Source organism: Amblyraja radiata, chromosome 1 (assembly GCF_010909765.2).
Source record: "Amblyraja radiata isolate CabotCenter1 chromosome 1, sAmbRad1.1.pri, whole genome shotgun sequence".
Taxonomy (NCBI): domain Eukaryota; kingdom Metazoa; phylum Chordata; class Chondrichthyes; order Rajiformes; family Rajidae; genus Amblyraja; species Amblyraja radiata.
The window spans coordinates 168,302,638-168,322,794 of NC_045956.1; the positions used below are offsets into that span (position 1 = coordinate 168,302,638).

Sequence of the window (20,157 nt, forward strand, 5' to 3'; positions counted from 1 at the left end):
AACATAATTCCAGACAAAAAAAAAGACAAAAAGAAGAAAGACAAATAGACTGCAGGCGAGCTGCAGCTGCTTAGGCAGCGCCGCCACTTCCGGAATAGGGAGAGATCCAATACAATACAATACAATACGGTTTATTTGTCACATTGCACATAAAGTGCAAGTGAAATGAATATGTCAGCAGCGATACAATGATAAAGAACACAAACAAAAACACAATAAAAATTTAACATAAACATCCACCACAGCATTCATCACTGTGGTGGAAGGCACACAATTTGGCCAGTCCTCCTCCATTTTCCCCCGTGGTCGGGACCTCAACCCTCCGCAGCCATTGCTGCGGGCGTCCAGATGGTAAAAGGACAAGGTACAAGTCCAGGTAAGTCCAGGATCGGCTCTGCCCCACCGGAGACCGCGGCTTTAAGTTGGTGTAGGCCGCAGGCCGGCGGTCGAGATTTAAAGTTTAAAGTTCCCGCCGCGCCGCAGCCAGAAGCACCGCAGACCGCAGGGCCGGCGGTCGAAGCTCCCCTCCAGGGGTGATGGTAAGTCGCCACCGCGCCCGCGGTAGAAGTTGGCCGCGGGCCGGCAGTGATGGCTTCTTCTTCCCCCGGGTCACCCACAAGGGATCCCGGGCTGTAGACGCCGCGCCAGCTGGAGCTGTGCAGACCGCGCGCGGCTTCAGTCTGCCGGCTGCCCCTGGCCAGCGAAATGGAGCGCTCCCCTCCAGCAAGCCCCAGCGAGGGCTCACCCGCTCCACGCCGAGAGTCCACGCTGCACCTGCCGCTGAAGCCCCGGGCGCGTCTCCGGGAAAGGCCGCGCCGATCCTTGCTGTTAGGCCACGGGGGAGGCGACCTGGAAAAAGTCGCCTCTCCATGGAGGAGGCGGCCAAAACGGTTTCCCCCTCACCCCCCCACACCACCCCCCACACAAAACACACTAAGAAACATTAAAAACATACTTTAAAACATACTAAAAAATATATAAAAAGTTGATAAAACTAACGCGCTGCTGACAGGGCTGCCGCCATTGCAGCGCCCCCACCGAATACGTAGATTACGTAGAGGATGATCTTATAGAGGTTTAAAAACTCATGAGAGGATTAGATTGGGTGGAATGCACTGAGACTCTTGCCCAGAGTAGGTGAATCACGGACAAGAGGACACAAGTTTAAGGTGAGGGGGGGGAAAGATTCAATAGGAATCTTTTTCGCACAAAGGGTGGTGGGCTTATGGAACGAGCTGCCAGAAGAGAGTAGGTGAGGCAGGGACTATCCCAATGTTTAACAAACATTTAGACAGGAATATGGATAGGACAGATTTAGAGGGATTTGGGCCAAATACAGGCAAGTGGGACTAGTGTAGCTGGGACATGTTGGCCGGTTTGGGCAAGTTGGGTCGAAGGGTCTGTTTCCACACTGTATCCACTCTATGACTCTATGTCCAGCCTCTAACACCCTCAAATCCAGCCAGCATTCTGGTAAACATCTTATGCACATTCTCCAAAGGCTCCACATCCTTCCTGTATTGGGACAACTGGAAATTCCAGAACTTCTACATTTAAATTTAGTGTATTTTAGAGATACTGTGCAAAAACAGGCCCTTTGGCCCACTTGATGCACGCCAACCAGTGATCCCCATACACTAGCACTATCCTACACACTAGGGGCAATTTACAATTTTACCGAAGCCACTTCATCTACAAACCTGTACGTCTTTGGACTGTGGGAGGAAACCGGAGAACCCAGAGAAAACCCACGCGGTCACAGGTGGAACGTACAAACTCCGTACAGACAGCACCCACAGTCCTTCTGTCCAGAGATGCTACCTGTCCCGCTGAGTTACTCCAGCATTTTGTGTCTCCAGTGCCTTCGATTTAAACCAGCATCTGCAGTTCTTTCCTACCCACAGTCAGGATCGAACCAGGGTCTCTGACGCTGCAATGCAGCAACTCTACTGCTGTGCAACCGTGCTGCCCTGCATATTTCACTGCAGAGTTTTCTGATGCCCACTAAACAACAATTACCACAGTTTGACCAGTTGGAGGCGGGTGGATGGTCACTTTAGAAATGCATGAAGCAGAAATTAAAATATTTAATGCAGTAGTGACATCCAGCTCCACACACACACACACACACACACACACACACACACACACACACACACACACACACACACACACACACACACACACACACACACACACACACACACACACACAGTCAATCAGTCTGCGAAAGGATTCCGACCCAAAATATCACCTCTCCATACTCTCCAGAGATGCTGCCCGACCCACTGAGTTACTCCAGCACTTTGTGTCTTTTTTAGAGGCATTTAGTTGCTTAACGGTAAGTGCTTTATTCCAAATACACTCCAAAATAAAAAGAACTTTAGCCTCAGAATAGCTATTACTTTGTTCATTCATACAGGTTTGCAACAGATACATAGCACAGGTTGCAGTTAATCTGAAGCAATAATCCATGTCAGGTGCTGAGGGTCTTTAAATTACACTCAAATGTTTGGCATGGGAGTAGAATCATAGGGAACAACACTGATTCCAGGCGGGTCACTGTGAATGTACTGGTTGAAATTTGTAAAATAAACCAACTTGTTTATTCAATAATCAAAATTGTGTATCCAACAATTTTCCTCTCAACAAACAGGTATGCCGTCTTGCACTGATGTTCCTTCAGACTAAATTTAGGTTTGGTAACCTAACGTTCGTACACATAGCTTGCAGCATCTGTCAACAATTTGTAGTGCTATCCAGAACAATCATGACATCTTCTAACCTTGCCCAGCCCTGGCTTTATGCCAGCCTGTTGGAAATGGATGGCAAACAGGAACCAGTCTTTGAGCGTTCACTGCTCTCGCATTCGAATAGTAGACAGAGCTACCTTCCTTCATACATGAACTAAAAATAACCAGAACGCCATGCTGAGAAACACAGGGAACTTATGTAACAGCAGAGAGGCTGTTTTTGAATCAGTCACCATTATGTCAATTAGTCATAGAGACAAACAGCACAGGTGGGGGGGGGGGGCACAGTTGCACAACGGTAGAGTTGCTGCCTCACAGCGAACCCTCGAAACCTGGGTTTGATCCTGACTACGGGAGCTGTCTGTACGGAATTTGTGTGTTCTCCCCGTGACCTGCGTGAGTTTTCACTGAGATTTTCGGTTTCCTCCCACACTTCAAAGACGTACAGGTTTGTAGGTTAATTGGCTTGGTGTGTGTGTAAAAATCTAGTCCCTAGTGAGTGTAGGATAGTGTTAATGTGCGGGGATCGCTGGTCGGCGCGGACTCGGTGGGCCGAAGGGCCTGTTTCTGCGCTGTATCTTTAAGCCAAACTAAACTGAACACAGGAACAGGCCCTTCAGCCCAACTTGCCCCTGCTAGCCAAGATGCCTCGTCTATGCTAGGTCCACCTGCCCTTGTTTGTCCCAATATTCCTCTAAATCTTTCCTATCCATGTACCTATTTCAAATACCCCTGCCTCAACTACCTCTTCTAGCAGCTCGTTCCATATACCCAGCACCCTCTGTATGAAGAAGTTGCCCCTCGAGTTCCTTTCCTCTCATCACATCACAGTACAGCAGCAACATCTTAGCTGGATCAAGATGAACAAACGGTTTTGAATCTTAACACGTGGTAGGATTCTGTCTTGGTATAAACAGTCCACATGATTCACCTTCCTCTGGGATCACCCTATACCAGGAATGAGAAGGTTAACATATGATGAGCATTTGATGACCACTGGGCCTATATTCATTGGTGTTTAGAAGAATGAAAGGGTACATCATTGAATAGTGAAAGGCTTGGATAGTGTGGATGTGGAGAGGATGTTTCCGCTAGTGGGAGTGTCTAGGACTCGAGGCCAGAGCATCAGAATTAAAGGATGTTCTTTCAGGAAGAAGATGAGGAGGAATTTATTTCTTCAGAAGGTGGTGAATCTGTGGAATTATTTGCCACTGAAGGCTGTGGAGGCCAAGTCAGTGGATATATTTATGGCAGAGATAGAAACATTCTTGATTAGTACACGTGGCAGAGGTTTTGGGGAGAAGGCAGGAGAATGGGGTTAGGAGGGAAAGATAGGTCAGCCATGATTGAATGACGGAGTAGACTTGATGGGCCAAATGGCCTCATACTGCTCCTATCACATGATCATATGGCCTTCTTCACCTAGTCATGTGATGTTCCTTAATGTTCTTCCCAATAGGTTTCATGTTTCTCAGTTACATTGAGTTTGGCATGGCCTTGCTTTCCTATCAAATAAACAGCTGACAGCCATTCATTCCCTTGCTAGTACAAATAAGTAGGTGGACTCTAGAGTAAAACACAGAGTGCTGGAAGAACTCAACGGGTCAGGCAGCATCTATTGTAGGAATGGGCAGGCGACGATTTGGGTCGGAACCTTCTCCTCACCCTCTGAGTTCCTCCAGTACTTTGTGTTTTGCTCAAGATTAGGGCATCTGCAGGCGGTCTCTTCATGCCCATGGGCTGAAGGTCATGTGCGGCTACGATACTTTCATTGCCTCTTCAGGCGGTTCTTCCACTTTCCTGAGAGTGCTGCAAAGTTTGGCCACAAATCACACAACACTCGTGCTTGCTTGACGCCAACCAGAGAAATGTCCGATGCCTGCTTGGCATTCAGTTTCTCCTTAATGAGCAGTCTCCTTGGGCTGTGATAGATTCCACAAACTGCACTGTTCTTCACAGACCATTAAGCATCAAGTAAAAATGCACACCTGTGCAGATTGCTCTTTATTTTCCTGTTATCATCCAACCACTAGAGGGAGGGGATAACAATGTAATCACAACACCTCTTAGAATCAGTCATAGAAACACACAGGCCTTAGGCACACCTTGTCCATCTCAACCAAATTGACATATTGGGCTGGTTCCCATTTGCCTGCATTTGGCCTCCAAACCCTTCCCATCCATATATTTGTCCAAATGTCATTGGAAAGTCATCATTATATCTGCTTCTATAGCTTCCCCAGGCATTTCCCTCCAGTAACAGTTCCACTCTGAGTGGAAAGTTTGCACTTGAGGCCCTTCTTAAATCTCTCCTCTTGCACCTTAAGTCTTTACACTCTAGTTTTTAAATCCCCTACGCTGGGAAAAGAATGTGAGGGTTCACTTTATCCATGCCCCTCATGATTTTGCACACTTCAATAACAGGGCAGCACAGTGGCGCAGCGGTAGAGTTGCTGCCTTACAACGCCAGAGACCCAGGTTTGATCCTGACCACTGGAGTTTGTACGTTCTCCCTATGACCGCGTGGATTATTCCCCGGGAGGTCCGGTTTTCTTCCCAAGGCGTATCAGTTTGTAGTTTAAATGGCCTTGGGAAAAATTGTACATTGTCCCTTGTGTGTGCTAGAGTCGCTGGTCAGCAAGGACCTGGTGGGCTGAAGGGCCTGTTAGTGCGCTATGTCTCTAAACTAAACTAATCATCCTTCAGCTTCCTAATCTCCAAGGAAAAAAGTCCCAGCCTATTCCAGCCTCTCCCTATAGCTTGAGCCTACATCCAGGTAATGTCCTGGTGAATCTCTTCTGCATCGTATCCAAATTAATGACATCCATCCTATAGTTTATCCTCTTAAAGTAAAGCAAAAACACTGCACTTGTTGGAAATCTGAAATAAAAACAGTACATGTAGCAAATTCTCAGTCGGCTATGCAGCATCATTCAATAGAGAGGGTGTCGACATGTAAGGTTGATGAATTTTCATCGGAAGTGCTAACTATGTCTGTCTCCACAGATATAGCCTGACCTATCTCAAGGATATTACATTTTTAATCTCTTAATGGAACCCTGTGGAACCTTAAAGGATTGCCGCACTGACAACACGCCACATCTAACATTTTCTTTAATAGGTACAGCTTTCAATTAGCCTTTTAAGTTGCCAGCGAAGATGACAACCAAATTTAGAAAAAAAAAGACATAAGACTTAGAGAACGCATTAGCAGAGCAATGAAGAAAGTATCAAGTTGGCAAGAGACATCAGCATCCCACCCTACCATTACACCTGTTGTTTGCTGGTGCGTGAACACAATAGGTCAGACTACATGAACCAGCTCTGATTTCTCCTGTGACCAATGCTGGTTTTACAGTGTTCTGGGTACAGAAATACTCCACTGCAGCCAGCTGTTGTCATAAGATCATAAGGAATAGGAGTAGAATTAGGTTATTCGGCCCATCAAGTCTTCTCTGCCATTCAATCATGGCTGATCTATCTCTCCCTCCTAACCCCATTCTCCTGCCTTCTCTCCATAACCTCAGACACCCGTACTGTTCAAGAATTTGTCTATCTCCTCCTTAAAAATATCCACTGACTTGACCGCCACAGCCTTATGTGGTAAAGAATTTCACAGATTCACCACCTTCTGACTAGCAAAATTTCTCCTCATCTTCCTAAAAGAACGTCCTTTAATTGTGAGACTCTGACATCTAGTTCTAGACTCTCCCACTAGTGATAACATTCTCTCCACATCCACATCCACTCTATCCAAGTCTTTCACTATTCTGTTTGTCTCATTCTCCTAAACTCCAGCGTGTACAGGCCCAGTGTTGAAAAACGCTCATCATAGGTTAACTTACTCATTCCTGGGTAATGAACATGAATTGTCAAATTCATGTTCATAAGTGATAGGAGCAGGATTAGGCCATTCGGCCCATCAAGTCTACTCGGCCATTCAATCATGGCTGATCTATCTTTCCCTCTCAACGCCATTCTCCTGCCTTCTCCCCATAACCCCCGACACCCATATTAATCAAGAATCTATCTATCTCTGCCTTAAAAACATCCATTGACTTGGCCTTCACAGCTGGCAGTGGCAATGAATCCCACAGATTCACCACCCTCTGACTTCATCTGAACTATTCTGCAGGGGAGCAGAAGAGAATGTCAATTGAGTGGACCCTGTTAAATAATATCAGACATTTTGAAAGATGAAAAACTCACCCTTTTGAACAAGCCTGATAAGTATTAACATTGTTTTGTTTCAGTTCTTCCTCATCTTCCCAAAGACACTGAAAGAAGCCTTTCCTCTGCTGCATATTTACCTCATTATTATCTTGTGCTTATGGAATCCTGGTCCTTAAAGTTCTGTACACTGCTTAAGGCTGGTCAAATGCTTGGTTGGCTTTTTGAAAAATGCATTTATGCTTAACTAGGCTTCATGTTTGGCACAGATATCATCAGCCACAGTCAAACAGCACGGAATCAGGCCCTTCGGCCCAGCTTGCCCATGCCGGTCAAAATGCCCCATCAATACTCGTCCCACCTGCCTATGTTGGGCCATGTCCCTTTATATATGTACACACACACACACATATATACACACACATATATACACACACACACACACACACACACACATATACACAGACACATACATATATATACATACACAGACACACACACACATTATATATACGGTATATATATATATGTATATATGAAATATATGTCTATGATTATATACATGTGTGTGTGAGTGTGTGTATGTGTTTATATACACACACTCAACTTTTTTTCTCGTTTATCATATTGTTTACAGTGTACTATGTTTACATATCCTGTTGTGCTGCTGCAAGTAAGAATTTCAATATTCTATCTGGGACACGTGACAATAAAACACTCTTGACTCTTGAGGAAGATTTCGGCACATACCATCTGCACCCACTCTGACATTTGAACAAGCTGCTTTACTCAAACGTCCTCACCTGGCGAGGATTAAACTTCAATGCAAGATAGCCTAGTGCTACAAGAAACCCAGGACACAGCGCAGTCTGAGATCAAAGGTTATGCTATTTAACATCAGAGAAATTTCTCAGTTTTCGCAGTTAAACGGCATTTTTCAGTCTTGTGTAACAGTCCAGCCTGTCACATCACTAATCTGTGCTTTAATTGCAACGAGATCATGACTGCTTCCGATTAATCCACGAAACCTAAGATTTGGATATGATAATTAAGGAACACTGTTCCCACTAGCAGATGGTTCGAGCACCAAGGGATACAGATTAAAAACATAAGGGGAAAAATATACAAGGGACGTGAGGAAGATATTTTTCACTTGGATTGAAGCTAGGATCTGGAACTCACTGCCCACAGGGATGACAGAAAATAATCCATCGGGTTCTTCAAAAGGGAATAGACTTCTGAAAAAAATATTTGCAGAGGGGCATGGTAAGAGATTGATGGTGGCAGAGCAGTAGAGTTACTGCCTCACAGCGCCAGAGACCTGGATTTGATCCTGACTACGGGTGCTTGTCTGTACGGAGTTTGTACATTCTCCCCATGATCTACGTGGGTTTTAGAGTCATAGAGTGATCTAGTGTGGAAACAGGCCCTTCGGCCCAACTTGCCCACACCGGTCAACATGTCCCAGCTACACTAGTTCCACCTGCTTGCGTTAGGTCCATAACCCTCCAAAGTTGTCCTATCCATGTACCCATCTAACTGTTTCTTAAACGTTGGGATAGTTCCAGCCACAACTACCTCATCTGGCAGCTTGTTCCATACACCCACCACCCTTTGTGTGAAAAGGTTACACCTCAGATTCCTATTATATCTTTTCTCCTTCACCTTGAACCTATGTCCTCTGGTCCTCGATTCCCCCACTCTGGGCAAGAGATTCTGTGCGTCTACCCGATCTATTCCTCTCATGATTTTATACACCTCAATAAGATCTCCCCTCATCCTCCTGCGCTCCAAGGAATAGAGACCCAGCCTATTCAACCAGGTCAGGCAGATCTGCGGAGGGAATGGACAGGCGATCTTTCGGGTGAGAACCATTCTTCAGATTGGAGATGGTGCTCCGAAGTTGCACTCCAAAGGACTTTGGAAATACTGCAAGGAAACAGGCCCTTCGGCCCATCAGGTCCGCGCCATCAAGCGATCACCCTATACACTAGCACTATCCTACACATTTGAGACAATTTTACAATTTACTGAAATCAATTACCTTACAAACCTGTACGTCTTTGGAGTGTGGGAGAAAACTGGAGCACCCGGGAAAAAATCCACGCGGTCACAGGGAGAACGTGCAAACTCCATACAGATAGCACCCATAGTCAGGATTGAACCCGGGTCTCTGGCGCTGTAAATGTTTTGGGATTTAATCAGCTATGTAGATGGAAACTGGGAAGAGAGCATCTGCTTAAAGGTAAAGCACGAGTGTGGCTGCCCAAGAATAGCGTCAAACTGCAGTCCCTTCATCAAAGTGGAGAGGAATTTGCAATTACAGACAATAGACAATAAACAATAGGTGCAGGAGTAGGCCTTTCGGCCTTCGAGCCAGCACCGCCATTCAATGTGATCATGTCTGATCATCCACAATCAGTACCCCGTTCCTGCCTTCTCCCCATATCCATTGACTCCGCTATCTTTAAGAGCTCTATCTAACTCTCTCTTGAAAGCATCCAGAGAATTGGCCTCCATTGCCTTCTGAGGAAGAGATTCACAACTCTCTGGGTGAAAACGTTTTTCCTCATCCTCGTTCTAAATGGCCTACCCCTTAGTCTGAAGAAGGGTCTTGACCCGAAACGTCACCTATTCCTTTGCTCCATAGATGCTCCCTCACCCGCTGAGTTTCTCCAACATTTTTGTCTACCTTCGATTTTTCCAGCATCTGCAGTTCTTTCTTAAACATACCCCTCATTCTTAAACTGTGGCCCCTGGTTCTGGACTCCCCCAACATCGGGAACGTGTTTCCTGCCTCTAGCGTGTCCAATCCCCTAATAATTTTATATGTTTCAATAAGATCCTCACTCATCCTTCTAAATTCCAGTGTATACAAGCCCAGTCGCTCCATTCTTTCAACATATGACAGTCCCGCCATCCCGGGAATTAATCTTGTGAACCTACGCTGCACGCCCTCAATAGCAAGAATGTTCGTCCTCAAATTTGGAGACCAAAAGTCCACACAATACTCCAGGTGTGGTCACACCAGGGCCCTGTACAACTGCAGAAGGATATCTTTGGTCTTAAACTCATATATGGCTCAAGAACAGGCCCTTTTGTCCACAATTACTGTGTCGAACATGATGCCAAGACCATCACATCTACCTGCACAAAACCCACATCCCTCCATTCCCCGCATAACCATGTGCCTATCCAAACATCTCTTAAATGCCACAAGTGCAAGGCTTCAATCACCACCCCTGGCAACATGTTCGAGCACTCACCTTGAAGTGTGTAAAAAACTTCCCCGCACATCTAGTTTAAACTTTGCCCCTCTCACCTTGAGGCCACGCCCTCTGGTTTTCGATCTTTCCACCCTGGGAAGTAGGGTCTACCCTATCTGTGCCCTGCCTAATTTTATATACTTCTGGCAGGTCTCCCCGCAACCTCCAGTGTTCCAGGGGAAATCATCCAATTCTCTCTCATAGAATGTTGTTGAGGCTGGGCCTAATTGGAACTTCTAAGCCAGCAGTATGAATGGTTTTAGGTCCAGAGTAGGGGAAGCAGAGAAACCGAGAACAGGAATCTAAGGGTTTTCACACAAAGGGTGGTGGGTATATGGAACGAGTTGCCAGAGGAGGTAGTTGACGCATATACTATTGCAACGTTTAAGAAACATTGTGATAGGTACATGGATAGGATAGGTTTAGATGGATATGGGTCAAACGCAGGCAGGTGGGACTAGTGTAGATGGGATATGTTGGTCAGTGTGGGCAGGTTGGGCCGAAGGGCCTGTTTCCACACTGTAAGAGCCCATGACTATGACTATGACCAAGATGAATAGATGGTGAGGATACGGATCAGTGTTGATCTCGGGGAATTGAGATCGAGGGGGTTAAATGTACAACTCAGAAATAGCCCCAGTTTCATGACTGTCATCACCAAGTGTACTGCGATATGAAACTCCATAGCTTGTCTCACCTGCTCTTTCGAAGAGAGGGTTGGGTGCACAAATTTCCGGTAGAGAACACTGGAGCCTTTTGTGTAAGGGGAGAGCAGCCAAATTACAAAGGCAATCTTCAGTTCATAATAAAATGGAAACCTGTGGAACAAGAAGAGGCTCGTGTGAAATATCATCCAGACAGGAATAAATCATAGATCAAGAGTACTGAAGATCCTCAGGCGTAGTTCAGTTTAGAGATACAGCGCGGAAACAGGCCCTTCGGCCGACCGAGTCCATACCAACCAGCGATCCCCGCACATTAACAGGAGTACGAAGGATGCCATCTCAACGGCACTTCACTCCGCCCTCTCCCACCTTGACAACAGAGACACTTACGTAAGAATGCTGTTCATCGATTACAGCTCAGCATTCAACACCATTATACCATCAAAACTGATCACCAAACTCGGTAACCTGGGCATCGACCCCTCCCTCTGCAACTGGATACTGGACTTTCTAACCAACAGACCACAGTCTGTTAGGTTAGACAAGCACACCTCTTCAACCCTCACCCTGAACACCGGCGTTCCACAGGGCTGTGTGCTGAGCCCCCTCCTCTACTCCCTCTTCACCTATGACTGCACACCTGTACATGGTACTAACACCATCATCAAGTATGCAGATGATACAACGGTGATTGGCCTCATCAGCAACAACGATGAGTCGGCCTACAGGGAGGAGGTCCAGCACTTAGCAGCATGGTGCGCTGACAACAACCTGGCCCTTAACTCCAAGAAGACCAAGGAGCTCATTGTAGACTTCAGGAAGTCCAGGGGCGGCACGCACACCCGCATCCACATTAACGGGACGGAGGTGGAACGTGTTTCTAGCTTCAGGTTCCTGGGGGTCAACATCTCCGATGACCTCTCTTGGACCCATAATACCTCAACTCTGATCAAGAAGGCTCACCAGCGTCTATTCTTCCTGAGGAGACTGAAGAAGGTCCATCTGTCTCCTCAGATCCTGCTGAACTTCTACCGCTGCACCATCGAGAGCATCCTTACCAACAGCATCACAGTATGGTATGGCAACTGCTCTGTCTCCGACCGGAAGGCATTGCAGAGGGTGGTGAAAATTGCCCAACGCATCACCGGTTCCTCGCTCCCCTCCATTGAGTCTGTCCAAAGCAAGCGTTGTCTGCGGAGGGCGCTCAGCATCGCCAAGGACTGCTCTCACCCCAACCATGGACTGTTTACCCTCCTACCATCCGGGAGGCGCTACAGGTCTCTCCGTTGCCGAACCAGCAGGTCCAGGAACAGCTTCTTCCCGGCGGCTGTCACTCTACTCAACAACGTACCTCGGTGACTGCCAATCACCACCCCCCCCCCCCCCCCCCGGACACTTATTATTATTTATTCAAATCATTGGCTATGTCGCTCTTCCAGGGAGATGCTAAATGCATTTCGTTGTCTCTGTACTGTACACTGACAATGACAATTAAAATTGAATCTGAATCTGAATCTGAATCTGAATTAACACAACCCTACACACACTAGGGACAAATTACACATACACCAAGCCAATTAACCTACAAACCTGTAACCTACAAACGGACACAAGAGGAGAAAGAAAAAAAAGGAAATAAACAGAGAAGAAGAGACGGGGGGTTTCTTAAATGTGCATATTTTAATGCTAGGAGCATTGTAAGAAAGGTGGATGAGCTTAGAGTCTGGATAGACACCTGGAAGTATGATGTTGTGGCGATCAGTGAAACATGGTTGCAGGAGGGCTGTGATTGGAAACTAAATATTCCAGGATTTCGTTGCTTCAGGTGTGATAGAATTGGAGGGGCAAGAGGTGGTGGTGTTGCATTGCTAGTCAGGGAAGATATTACAGCAGTGCTTTGGAAGTATAGATTGGAGGGCTCATCTAGGGAGGCTATTTGGGTGGAACTGAGAAGTGGGAAAGGTGTAGCAACACTTATAGGGGTGTATTATAGACCGCCAAATGGGGAACGGGAATTGGAAGAGCAAATATGTAAGGAGATAGCAGATATTAGTAGTAAGCACAAGGTAGTGATTGTGGGAGATTTCAACTTTCCACACATAGACTGGGAAACACATTCTGTAAATGGGCTGGATGGTTTGGAGTTTGTAAAATGTGTGCAGGATAGTTTTTTGCAGCAATACATAGAGGTACCTACTAGAGGAGAGGCAGTGCTGGACCTCCTGTTAGGAAATGAGACGGGACAGGTGGCGGAGGTATGCGTTGGGGAGCACTTCGGGTCCAGTGATCACAATACCATTAGTTTCAATATAATTATGGAGAAGGTCAGAACTGGACCTAGAGTTGAGATTTTTGATTGGAGAAAGGCTAACTTTGATGAGATGCGAGATGATTTAAAAGGAGTGGACTGGGACATTTTGTTTTATGGGAAAGATGTAGAAGAGAAATGGTGGACATTTAAAGGGGAAATTTTAAGAGTACAGAATCTTTATGTTCCTGTTCGGTTGAAAGGAAACAGTAAAAATTGGAAAGAGCCCTGGTTTTCAAGGGAAATTGGACATCTTGTTCAGAAAAAGAGGGAGATCTACAATAATTATAGGCAGCATGAAGTAAATGAGGTGCTTGAGGAGTATAAGGAATGTAAAAAGAATCTTAAGAAAGAAATTAGAAAAGCTAAAAGAAGATATGAGGTTGCTTTGGCAAGTAAGGTGAAAGTAAATCCAAAGGGTTTCTACAGCTATATTAATAGCAAAAGGATAACGAGGGATAAAATTGGTCCATTGGAGAAACAGAGTGGGCAGCTATCTGCAGAGCCAAAAGAGATGGGGGAGATATTGAACAATTTCTTTTCTTCGGTATTCACCAAGGAGAAAAATATTGAATTATGTGAGGTAAGGGAAACTAGTAGAGTAGTTATGGATACTATGAGTTTCAAAGTAAAAGAAGTACTGACACTTTTGACAAATATAAAAGTGGATAAGTCTCCAGGTCCTGACAGGATATTCCCTAGGACATTGAGGGAAGTTAGTGTAGAAATAGCCGGGGCTATGACAGAAATATTTCAAATGTCATTAGAAACGGGAATAGTCCCCGAGGATTGGCGTACTGCGCATGTTGTTCCATTGTTTAAAAAGGGTTCTAAGAGTAAACCTAGCAATTATAGACCTGTTAGTTTGACTTCAGTGGTGGGCAAATTAATGGAAAAGATACTTAAAGATAATATATATAAGCATCTGGATAATCAGGGTCTGATTAGGAACAGTCAACATGGATTTGTGCCTGGAAGGTCATGTTTGACTAATCTTCTTGAATTTTTTGAAGAGGTTACTAGGGAAATTGACGAGGGTAAAGCAGTGGATGTTGTCTATATGGACTTTAGTAAGGCCTTTGACAAGGTTCCTCATGGAAGGTTGGTTAAGAAGGTTAAACTGTTGGGTATAAATGCAGGAATAGCAAGATGGATTCAGCAGTGGCTGAATGGGAGAAGCCAGAGGGTAATGGTGGATGGCTGTTTGTCGGGTTGGAGGCAGGTGACTAGTGGGGTGCCTCAGGGATCTGTGTTGGGTCCTTTGTTGTTTGTCATGTACATCAATGATCTGGATGAAGGGGTGGTAAATTGGATTAGTAAGTATGCAGATGATACCAAGATAGGGGGTGTTGTGGATAATGAAGAGGATTTCCAAAGTCTACAGAGTGATTTAGGCCATTTGGAAAAATGGGCTGAAAGATGGCAGATGGAGTTTAATGCTGATAAATGTGAGGTGTTACACCTTGGCAGGACAAATCAAAATAGGACGTACATGATAAATGGTAGGGAATTGAAGAATACAGTTGAACAGAGGGATCTGGGAATAACCGTGCATAGTTCCTTGAAGGTGGAATCTCATATAGATAGGGTAGTAAAGAAAGCTTTTGGTATGCTAGCCTTTATAAATCAGAGCATTGAGTATAGAAGCTGGGATGTAATGTTAAAATTGTACAAGGCATTGGTGAGACCAAATCTGGAGTATGGTGTACAATTTTGGTCGCCCAATTATAGGAAGGATGTCAACAAAATAGAGAGAGTACAGAGGAGATTTACTAGAATGTTGCCTGGGTTTCAACAACTAAGTTACAGAGATAGGTTGAATAAGTTAGGTCTTTATTCTCTGGAGCGCAGAAGGTTAAGGGGGGACTTGATAGAGGTCTTTAAAATGATGAGAGGGATAGACAGAGTTGATGTGGTCAAGCTTTTCCCTTTGAGAATAGGGAAGATTCAAACCAGAGGACATGACTTCAGAATTAAGGGACAGAAGTTTAGGGGTAACATGAGGGGGAACTTCTTTACTCAGAGAGTGGTAGCGGTGTGGAATGAGCTTCCAGTGGAAGTGGTGGCGGCAGGTTCGTTGGTATTATTTAAGAATAAATTGGATAGGCATATGGATGAGAAGGGAATGGAGGGTTATGGTATGAGTGCAGGCAGGTGGGACTAAGGGAAAAAAAAAATTGTTCGGCGCGGACTTGTAGGGCCGAGATGGCCTGTTTCCGTGCTGTAATTGTTATATGTTATGTTATATGTCTTTGGAGTGTGGGAGGAAACCGAAGATCTTGGAGAAAACCCATGCAGGTCACGGGTAGAATGTACAAACTCTGTACAGACAAGCAGCCGTAGTCAGGATTGAACCCGGGTTTCTGGCGCTGTAAGGCAACAGCTTTACCGCTGCGCCACCGTGTTGCCCCGGGTGAGAAACTTAACTCTAAAGGGCCTGTCCCACTTGGCGATTTTTTTCGGCGACTGCCGGCATCAATGACTGACGTATCAGGTCACCGAAAAATTGGCGGCGTGACGCGGCGTGACGACGTTTGACACGCAATGTTTTTTCAAGTGTCGCAACTTTTTTTTTGTCGCCGCTGGATTTTGAAATGTTCAAAATCTTTTGGCGACTCTGATATGAGGCCAGCAGTCGCCGAAAAAATCGGCAAGTGAGACAGGCCCTTTACTCTTTTCCACCATTGTAGAAAGAAGGAACTGCGTAAACAGGTTATAGAACAGATCCAAAGCACCGGCTTTGACTGATCTTCGGCTGGAAAGCTCCAACTTCAAAGCCAACCTTTAGGAAACTGGGGGTCATCGTTACAGAAAAGGTTAAGAGAGGGACTGACAGAACTACTCATGACAGAAAAGGGTTCGATAAAAAAGGGAACATAATTGAAGAAAAATAACTGACAGCTGTGGTCAGATTCATATGACTCCTCAGGGAAGGCACAGTGGCGCAGCGGTAGAGTTGCTGCCTTAAAGGGCCAGAGACCCGGGTTGGATTCTGACCACGGGTGCTGTCGGTATAGAGTTTGACTATTTTCCCCGTGATCCTCAGAGGTTTTCTCCCGGTGCTCCATTTCCCCCCCATCCCCATGCTGCAAAAATGGGCAGGTTTGTACATTAAATGGCTTCAGTTAAAATTGTAAATTGTCACTAATGTTTTGGATAGACAATAGACAATAGGTGCAGGAGTAGGCCGTTCGGCCTTTGGAGCCAGCACCGCCATTCACTGTGATCATGGCTGATCATTCGGTCCTTCGAGCCAGCACCGCCATTCACTGTGATCATGGCACGAGCACAGCGCTCGTGGATGGGGTGATCGCTGGTCGGCACAGACTCGATGGGCTGAAGGGCCTGTTTCCACTTTGCATCTTTCAAGTAAACTAAAGTATCACAAGAATGAAAGATGAATTTATTTTATGTTAGGATTCAAAATGTTCAGTAGAAGCAGAAACACCAGCTCTGATTTTCAAAATGTAATTTAATACGGTATACCCGAAAGGGGAAAGGTTTTACATGTTTCGTGGAAAGGTCAGGGTCAAAGATTATAGAGGAGCAAGATAAACCACTCGACGAAAAAGCTGTAGTACCATGGACTCATGGGTAATTTGTTTAGCGCCATTTTGGGAATCATATATATGAGGGTTTTTTTAATGGGCTTCTGTCATGGCGCCCACATCTACCAGCTCCTCTATAATCTTTGGTCAGGGTGATGGGATTACTTGGATCCATCTTTTAAAAAGTTAATTGAAGTGTGTGGAATTAAGAGCCTTCTTGCATCCTAACCATCTTCCATTAACAATGAGTGTGTATTGATTAGCAATTTGGTGAATCAAGGAGCAAAGTGGATCTCCGGGACATGGGCAGGAGCTGCTTTTAAATCTGATTCTTAATGTTCCTCTGAATGATTAGTTCCTTTTCCATTTCAATTTATAGTTTAAAGGAAATGATAGGGTTGAGCTGAGATGGGAGTCATGGGTAACGGGGAGAAGACAAGAGATGGAGTTGAGAGGGAAAGGTAGATCAGGCCATGATTGAATTGCGAAGTACACTTGATAGGCCGAATGGCCACATTTTGCGCCTATCACATGAACTTATGAGATGGAAGTCAATGTTACTAAATGCAGAGCAGAGTTGAGAACACATCGGGGGGTCACCATCAATATTAGATTTATGTTCTCATTAAGTACAGCAGGTGCATCTGTATAGAAACGTTCCCTCCACAGCACCATATTGATTATTGCCACTTAGCACTGCCATCAAACCAAAACCCATTCAAATTACTTTGCCGATAAGTGTCAATAATCAGGAGATCTCCACTCCTGGCACTGTCCAACTTTACTTCACAGTGAAATCCCATCCCACTAAGTACTGAATGGCACTGTCCAAATAAATTTCACAATGATGTCCTACATCCAGTAAATCTTCACGCCACTTGACCCAAAGCCCAGGGAGGATGGGAAGTGGGATGAGTTCATGGTGTGTCGAGTGGCCTCTTCCTGTGCCATAGATCTCTACAATACCGTTAAGAGCAGAGGCCATTTCTAACCTGCTTTTTGTCACCCAATTGCCGGAATCCAGCTCCATAATCTGCGATAATCAGCAGTGTGAGGCTAAATGTAGGAATTATACCTTTGTATTATTTAGCAAGAAAAGACAATATAATAGGTGGCACAGCGGCACAGCTGATAGAGCTGCTGCCTCACGATGCCAGAGACCAGGGTTAGATCCTGACTGTGTGGAGTTTGCACGTTCTCCCTGTTGGCATGGGGCTTTTGCTGCGGATGCTCCAGTTTGGGATGCTTTCCACATCCCAAACACGTGCAGATTTGCAGGTTAATTGGCCTCAGTGGTGTGTAAGGAGTGGATGAGTAAGTGGGATAACAGAGAACTAGTGGGAACGGGTAACCGATGGTCAGCATGGATTTGGTGGGCTGAAGGGCCTGTTTCCAGGCTGTAATTCTAAACTGAGCTACACTGAAACTAAAACAACCTTGAAAAGGACATGGTGGTTTAACAGTGGGTAGAGATTGACAGTCTGAAGAAGGGTCCTGACCCGGAGCGAGACCGAAGAAGGGGTCATAACCCGAAATATTGCCCATCCATTTTCTCCAGAGATGCTGCCTGATCCGCTGAGTTACTCCAGCACTTTGCATTCTTTAGGCAGTGCTTAACTAGGTAATAAGGAGCATCAGTTCAATCAAAATGACTCAGTGCGTGTAAGCATTCATGATATTTAAATACTCTACATAGAAACATTGAAAATAGGTGCAGGAGGAGGCCATACGGCCCTTCGAGCCAGCACCGCCATTCATTGTGATCATGGCTGATCGTCCCCAATCAATAACCCGTGCCTGCCTTCTCCCCATATCCCTTGACTCCACTAGCCCCTAGAGCTCTATCTAACTCTCTCTTAAATCCATCTCAGCCGGTAGTGCAGCATATTAATAGAATCACAATGTGCCAATGTTCTAACCAATGTTGGTGAGGGGGATGGGGACACGGCATTACCTTTACATTCAGTATTCCTGGCACATCACAGTTAACAAACAGACCATTTTATTCCACGGAACATAATGTGTAGTTATTTCACAGTGGCTGAATAATGGCGAGCACTTTGTAGGAGGGATGGGGGGGGAGTGAGGTTGGTGCGAGAATAAACGCAGGCATTGACCAGTCTGGATGCATGTTCTGTTCCTCAACTGGAAATTCTACATGTACTGCGGGGCACTTTGTCTCCTGAATGTCAGTACTGTACTTTTCATTGACAAAGGGTCACAGCTTAAACAACTGAACGGGCCTTATTAAATGAAAGGAATGAAAACTGCTTCAACAGGTGGAGCCTGTGTAAAATGTACATGGTCCCACCATTAAAGATCAATCTTTTGTTTATCTCAGTTGGGATAAGAACACTGAAGATATCTGCCAGATTGAAACCGTGCCTTCTTTAGTTTAGAGATACGGTGCAGAAACAGGCCCTTCGGCCCACCGAGTCCGCGCTGACCAACGATCACCCCGTACACAAGCACTATCCTACACACAAGGGACAATTTACAATTTTTACCAAATCCAATTAACCTACAAACCTGTACGCCTTTGGAGTGTGGGGGGAAACCGGAGCACCCGGGGAAAACCTACGTGGTCACGTGGAGAACGTGCAAACTCCAAACAGACAGCACCCGTAGTCAGGAACGAACCCGCGCCTCTGACACTGTGAGGCAGCAACTCTACAGCTGTGCCACCCACCGCCCATTCTATCTCTTACAACTACAACTTTACACATGTATTACGTCTTTTAATAGCCCTGTCCCACGGTACGAGTTCATTCCAAGAGCTCTCCAAACTTGTGGTAAGCACGGAGAATGAACGTAGCGGGTACGTCGGAGCTCGGGGACGCCTCTTACCGGCTCGTAACACAAACGGCAGGTACTCGGGAAGACTCGCTAACGGCAGGTAAGCACGGGAAGACTCGTGAAGATTTTTCAACATGTTGAAAAATGTCCACGAGAGCCCCGAGTACCGACGAGGGGCCATTACCGTAAATCTCCGAGTTCGAATCAGGGCAAACTCGAGAGAACTCTTGGAATGAACTCGTAGCGTGGTTTAAGTGTAATTTGGATAATGCCGTCATACAGTATCTTAAAACATTCAGTGTATTGGAAATAAAAGGATTTTTAGGGAAAATAATTTATTTGGAGAAAGAATAAACTGCATTTTACCATGAACACACGAGTTGACATTACATTCAGTATCTATGCTGGGATATTAATGAAAATAGTACAATAGTCTTACCATGGGAGAAATAGGTCTGTGAAAGTCTCTGCTGTGGTGAACAGTGCAAATATGATCCAGTACATCATCCATTTCACCTGGTTTGAAGAACAAATGTAAAGCATGACTTGATTCAATTACATCATGATAAAGACATGACAGTAATGTACAAATTGTGCACCAAACTAATTTTGAATATTGATGAATCAGATATTCTGTGGCTCATGCTGATA

General features: G+C 45.3%; 1 protein-coding gene across 4 annotated transcripts in view; it reads right to left on the minus strand.

Moving 5' to 3' along the window:
* Nucleotides 1–20,157, minus strand: part of reep1 (receptor accessory protein 1) — a 96,564-nt gene that overhangs the window by 36,374 nt on the left and 40,033 nt on the right. For all 4 annotated transcript variants that reach the window (XM_033034960.1, XM_033034967.1, XM_033034974.1 and 1 more), the window contains exons 3-4: nucleotides 19,946–20,022; nucleotides 10,887–11,007 (exon numbers count right to left, since the gene is read on the minus strand). In XM_033034960.1, coding sequence (XP_032890851.1) covers nucleotides 10,887–11,007; nucleotides 19,946–20,022 — 198 coding nt within the window. The remainder of the gene's footprint in view (nucleotides 1–10,886; nucleotides 11,008–19,945; nucleotides 20,023–20,157) is intronic.